This window comes from Dermacentor albipictus, chromosome 10, assembly GCF_038994185.2.
Source record: "Dermacentor albipictus isolate Rhodes 1998 colony chromosome 10, USDA_Dalb.pri_finalv2, whole genome shotgun sequence".
Taxonomy (NCBI): domain Eukaryota; kingdom Metazoa; phylum Arthropoda; class Arachnida; order Ixodida; family Ixodidae; genus Dermacentor; species Dermacentor albipictus.
The window spans coordinates 93,470,348-93,476,942 of record NC_091830.1 but is presented as its reverse complement, the minus strand read 5'-3'; the positions used below and the strand labels follow the sequence as shown (position 1 = coordinate 93,476,942).

Here is a 6,595-nt window from a genome sequence, read left to right as displayed (position 1 = left end):
GCTCGTAGACGTCATGTCCGCCTGGTCGAGTACTTTAGCGCGAGGGTAAAATTTTACTATCAGCCAAAATTAATTTTTCAAAATAGTGGCGCAGCTAACACAATGGCTGTGTTTCCAAGATGATTCCGCTTTGTATGTGTACCGTAAATTAGGATTGGAAAATAAAACGAAGTACCTGTAAGTAAAACAAGTCTATCCGATACGAATTGCGTTAATATGCACGGATTGTTTCGTCACAAATGCAAGCTTTTTGTTTCAGCACAGAAGGCATGGTCTCTAAGGATTCGCGGTTTGGCTAATATGTAAAAAAAACAGTAAATATCAACCATGATAATTTTTTTTAATTCTCTCCGACCTCGAGTGCCCTAGACAGAAACAGTTCTGAATGGAACAATACACAGTTGACAGGCAATTTTATAAACTCACTCTAAAGCGATGTCGGGTAGATAAGCACACATACAAAAACTATTGAAAAAAAAACGAGGCTTTACTTTGCGTTTAACGAAGGCATTTGGCAGAGCGAAATTCGTTTCCAGGAAACAAAACAGCATATGTATTTAATGAACTACGCAAAATTCCCCTCATTTATTCTGCTACGGGCTTCGGAAGAAGCTCCCACACTACGTGAAGCTTGTCCTCCGTGATGTACCCTTCGCCTTCAAGATCATTTAGGCTACATGAAACCAACACAGGGGCACAGCCAGCGTTGGCTCTTTCTCCGGGTCTTCCAAAGAACTGAAGTTCGCCCTTAGTGTTCCACAACTTCTGGCACTGTTTGCTTTGCGACGGATGCTTGACGGTCACCCGAATGTCCTGATTGAAAGGCCACTGAAGAAATTCGTCGATCACACCCTTGTGCAGCTGAAAATGAGGATGCAGACACACATGATCGCCCGCTTTTTTGAAGTACACTCCTGGTGACACGTGATAGCCAGATAGGTATATTGCTTCTTCCGAGCAACGATGAAAGCCTTCAGAATATGCCCTCTTTTTCATTGCTTCGTATCCCTTAGCCATGAACTCATATCGATTAGTGTTTATTGTGTGCAAGGCCAGTTCTTTATTCAATGTGCCCTGTCCTGCTTTCTTCTCAGTGTCCTTCGCTCCAGCAATACCAGCAACACTTCCTACGCAGTTTATGGAGAATGTCCTTGCGGTGTCCTGCAACACTTCCTTCAGCTCTTTCATTGAATCCGTTAAGGTTCCTGCAAGCACACGTGTCTCTTCGCTGTGGTCAATCAATCTTTTTTCTACTTTTCTAACTGAAGATAACGTAACTGTAGATTGTGAAGTAAGGTGATCCAGCGTACTACTTCCGCTTGGCCTTTGTAGCAGTGCTTCTTTGACCGTGTTCATGCAATGTGAAATCTCATTTAGCCGGTCATTTTGGACAATGTGATCACTAATAACTTCGTCTAGCCTGTCTTTAATTTCAACTCCTCGCACGTCTAAGCTTGCATTCAGAGCCATCATCACTGCTTTTTCGTCAATGTGTGACTTTTCTACAGCACCGGACGTCGGAGACACCGCATAGCCTCGGCATTTGTTCTGTAGATGCGCGGACACATTACTACGCAGCACCATCTTTGAACATTTAGGGCACGACGTAGCGTGGTGCTTACAGTCATTGCAAAAATGCTTGTTCAACTCTGATGCAGGCAAAACAACGTCGCAGCCGCGTACTTCATTCCAACATTTTATCTGAAATGAAAGAAAAAAAAGTGTTTAAGCAATTTTCCATGAGATCTTTATATTATTTTCCATTCTAACATATTCTATGTTTTTTCATGCCTTCGAAATTCCTGTCACACGAACACTAAATAATGTTCTTTTAAGATGTTGACCATACTGCAGACAGAAAGGGTTCGGAAGAAATAAGAAATGCGGCAGCGACAACTTCATTTGAGTGGGACATCACATGAACTATTGTTGTTTGGCTTAAAGAAGGATTTTCACTAATCGTGTTGATTTTCAGGAGCGAAACGGTGACACCACTTGTATCATGTGTGCAAACTGGTGGTATCTGCATTGCGAAGGAGAGTAGTTCTTGAAGGTGAAATGTCTTAATACGTTGAGGTAACATCGTTTGCTCCGATTGGGTGGCGTTGTGTTCACGTTCAGGAATCCGTTTTCGTTCCGGTAGGGCACTGAAATCCTCAGGCGTCTGAGCCGCTTAACAACGAAGAGTGGTTCGGTATGGTTACGTATGCGTTCCTCGAACTCGGCTGGGGGAGAAGCTTCTTGAGAAGAAATATTTTTTTTTGCGGAAAACGGTCACGTAGAGCGATGTGTAGACTACGAAGGTAACAGGGTGCACGGAATAAATATTTTATTTCAGATAATTACGCTCAAACGGCGCTACTGACCCAAGGACGCACAGGTAGACAAATACCCAAGAACACAAGCGGGCTAGCAATCGAATTGCTATTTCAAGAACTCTAGCCTTTATATATCCATCCCTGTATTGATCTGCGCATACAAAGGAATATACATAGCAGTCATTCTCCGTCATGCAAAATGAGTATTTATTTTTCTGATTCCACCAAAGACATATTACGCAGCTACCGTCAACAGGCTACAGGCTACAGTTTCTATTATAAATAATGCCTGTATTATTTCTCTGTCAAGTTTTGCGTTTCCCTGGAAACCTTGTGATCTAATACATGGCAGTGCATGCGCACTTATTCTAATGGGCACGCTAAATACCTTTCATGCCCATTCTTCTCGTTATTGCAGTACTGACGTACTGACGCCTTTACCGCATAAGACTCGACGTGGCCTACACAACCTACGTGAGGTGTAAGATTGAACTCACGGACTCACTAATATGATCTCAATGTAACATCCCTGAAGACCTGCGGCATGTTCTGTGCGAGAGCTGGCGCTAGCGTCACAGAGTATTTGAAGGCGGCACTGCTCCTTCGACGGGAGTCCAGCTTGCCACTACGGCAAATTATTGCTCCATGGGAAAGCACCGTCTGTGCGCTACGCGCTGTGGAAGTGCTGCTGACGCTGTTGCGGCCCACGTGCCTTACCAAAACAGTGTGTGTGTGTGTGTGCGTGTGCGTGTGCGTGTGCGTGTGCGTGTGCGTGTGTGTGTGTGTGTGTGTGTGTGTGTGTGTGTGTGTGTGTGTGTGTGGGTGGGTGGGTGGGTGCGCACGCGCGCGCGCGCGACTGTTGTGCTGTTAAGTTTTTATTACTGTACATATCATGATCATCACCCAGTACTTAAGCAAGTCGGGCGAACAGTCAGGTTAACATCAAAATATCATTACAAATTAAAAAATACAATTAAATTATGGATTTTTACGTGCCAGAACTACGAGCCAAGTATGAGCCAATTAGAAGACCTTGGGTTTTTTTAACGTGCACTCGCTCCCCTTGAAAGGCAGCTGCCACTGCAGCGAAGCCACTAAGCAACCACGGCGGGTGATCAGCGGTGGTGCGGCTGCCGGCAGCGCCAGAGCGTAGCCATTGCGACCACACCTCTGCTACAAATTGGTCGCATCACTGTGCGAGTACTGCAAATCACAGAAGTGGGTCGCGGACCTATCCTTTGTGTGGCACGGAGATTTCCCGATTGGTGAGCGCAGCCGGCCGATTCTCCGCAAACAGGTTGCGGTGAGTTGCCGTGCCGCTAACGTGGACGAACATTAAAAACACTTCCACTCCGCGGTAAACTTGTACACGCACACGCGTGTCATTCAGGGCTTCGTTATCACAGCTTCGGCTGACGAATGAGTATACGATGGAAGAGTTAGTCTCCGCGATACCGATTTGCAAAGCGTTGCGAGTCCAACGCAGATGGAGCAATCCAAGACAAGCCGACAGCCACACGCTCCTGGCATCACACTTGAAATGCTAAACACTGTACTTGTATGTGGTTTATTAGAAAAGAACAGCAAATATTTCTGTGCAATTTAGCAAAACAGTATGTCTATTGGTGATTAAGACACGCAACCTAGCGTCCTTCGCGGTGTAAGACCAGTTGTAGAAAAAAGGTCGGAGAACAACATGCGGGAAAGAACACTAGAAAACTTCGACACGCCTGCGTTAAAATGGGCGATGAAAACAAAGTAATGTACCCTATGCCACACTAAGGGATGCGAGTAAGCATACCCGAATAGAAGGGCAGTTAAAAAAAAATATGGGGTTTTACGTGCCAAAACCACTTTCTGATTATGAGGCACACCGTAGTGGAGGACTCCGGAAATTTCGACCACCCGGGGTTCTTTAACGTGCACGTAAATCTAAGTACACGGGTGTTTACGCATTTCGCCCCCATCCAAATGCGGCCGCCGTGGCCAGGATTCGATCCCGCGACCTTGTGCTCAGCAGCCTAACACCATAGCCACTGAGTAACCACGGCGGGTAGAAGGGCAGTTCATAAATCAGTAGCGCTGCCGCATACTCGCTGCTGGCTACGCTCAACATACCCGATTGCGCACGAGTTCCCACAGCTTCAAGTCAGTAGGAAGCGAGACGTACTTTCAAAAATTATAGCGATTTAGAAGTAGCATAAGATACAAACAATAGCGTCAAAATATTTTGCTTCTCTTCACGGTTTCTCCGCCTATGTATTATTTCCATATTTCCTTTCATCTAGCTTACACGTGATTCCTCCGCTCTAACAGCAAATGACCATTATTTCTAAAAAAAAAAGCATGACCACTTTACTTTCCAAATATATTCGATTAATTTTGCTAAAATAATCTGGATAACACTGACACACGAATATGTTGGCTCGTCCTCTCTTACCTTGCGCCTCAGCAGGTTCTCCAAAGGAAATTCTATCCACTGAACGTCCTCTGGAAGGAACTGTTCACCGTCGAGTATACAGGCGTGTCCGTCGTCGAGTACGCATTGCTCGTAGCAGCTTATGCACAGCACGTCTCGACAGGGCAGAAAAACGGTCTTTCTGGGCAGCACACCACATGCGCCACATATTCTGTGGGCAGGAACAGGCTCGAGGAAATGCAAAGGTCTCCAGTCCAGTTCCTCGGTAAAACCGCACAGCGTGTACAGCTTGCCTTGAGAAGCCATGACGAACGGCGCAAACGTCGACTGCGATACGCCGTGCCAACGATTCTGCGGAAACATGCAAGCGTTGCCAGTGCTCTATGTAATCTCAGCTGTTGCCAAGACTACTATCACACTGATAATGTTACGGCCAGTTCCTCAATGTTCACGGCGCCGCTCGCGAACTATAGATGTAACGGCGTGGAAATAATCTACCCGCCTAGCTGCGTAAATGTTGCTACCGTCAATTTTATCGCCTTTTTCGTATTGGCGATTTTTCGTAAAGGTCGCGAACCGTTAAAGGCCTTCGAAAAACAATTTACTGACGCGTCAAGGGGCAGGCTAAGATGGAAGCGCGACTAGCTGGGAAATAAAGGAACAATTGGACGAAGAGAATAATATCTTGTGGCGACCGTCCGGATATATTTAAACAGAAGCTTTCTTTCCAAACCATCTCTGTGATTCCCCACTATGGCTGCTGGATGTTTCAGCTGAGTTGCGAATAGTTCAATCCTTAAAATAATATTTAAACTATTTGCCCATTGTGGGATCGAACCACTGTCCCCCAACTAAAGCAGCCTAATGTTCTATTCATTAGGCCACAAGATTTCCTTCGAAACCACAACCTGGCACTACCATTACGCCCAATCGCACGTACACATCGATGTCAGGAAGGCCAACGAGCTCGATCACCGTGTGTGTCCAATTGGGCAGGACGGCTAGGTGAGGGAACATTCCCGCTTGCCTGTTTCCTTGGCGCCAGACATGTAAGAATAAACTGGGCAAATCTGTGTAATATAAACAACAGGTTCAAGCACGCCACCAATCACTCATGCCCCTGCCACACGGGTCATACGGACAAGCTTGAGTGCACTTTGAGCGAGTGCGTTTAGCCGCTATTGTCATTCGCAGGCTTCTGCACGGGAACGCTTAGGGACAATTACAGCACAGTGCACTCGTCCTCGAGCGTGCTTGGCGAACATACTGCGCGGTGCCGAAGTGTGTAGCCTCGTTATTAGTGTAGCCTCGCTCTATTCGAATGCAAAAGCTGATTTGATTTCCAATGCCTCTTGCCCCCGCGTTTGTCCCGTAGCTGCGGCATTGGGCTGCTGAGCTCGCGGTCGTGGGTTCAATCTGGGCCACGGCTGCCGAATTTTAATGGGGGTGAAATGCGAAGTGTCCGTGTGCCCTGCATTGTTAGCTCGTTAAGGTTACCCCGCTGGTCCAAATTCTTCCGCATTCCGCCTCCACTGAGTGCTTCATAAGGCGATCACGATTATGGCACCTCACACCCCGCAATGTTTGTTCATAGAGATTGGAGTAATTCTAGGTTGTGTCCCAGACATGTTTTTAGACCATCTCAGATTTTGGTCGGAAAATTCGGCCAATTCCACTAGTCTTAAAAACTGGTTTCTCCAATTTTATCATACGGAAAAAAAACCTCCGCCAATCCACTCCTATAAGGGTGGCTGTTCAGCGAATCTGTAGATTTCTTGCGCCTAATATAGGGCAACGTGAAAAAAAAACAATCCTCCCATGATTTTCGGCCATTACGCAAATTGCTCTTCTATTGACC

General features: G+C 46.2%; 1 protein-coding gene across 1 annotated transcript; it reads right to left on the bottom strand.

Annotated features, from left to right (window-relative positions):
- Positions 1-321: 321 nt before the first annotated feature.
- On the bottom strand, positions 322-5,147 carry LOC139050583 (TNF receptor-associated factor 6-like). Its single transcript, XM_070527147.1, has 2 exons — positions 4,759-5,147; positions 322-1,701 (listed from the first exon to the last, which is right to left on the bottom strand). Exons 1-2 carry the CDS (start codon positions 5,098-5,100, stop codon positions 586-588), a joined length of 1,458 nt encoding a protein of 485 aa, XP_070383248.1. The 5' UTR covers positions 5,101-5,147; the 3' UTR covers positions 322-585.
- Between the last annotated feature and the right edge of the window lie 1,448 nt (positions 5,148-6,595).

Excerpts from the sequence above, each read along its gene's own strand:
- LOC139050583 (XM_070527147.1), bottom strand. The coding sequence starts at position 5,100 with ATGTTTCCGCAGAATCGTTGGCACGGCGTATCGCAGTCGACGTTTGCG. Across the intron at positions 1,702-4,758 it reads AGAACCTGCTGAGGCGCAAG|ATAAAATGTTGGAATGAAGT; the intron begins GTAAGAGAGGAC and ends CTTTCATTTCAG.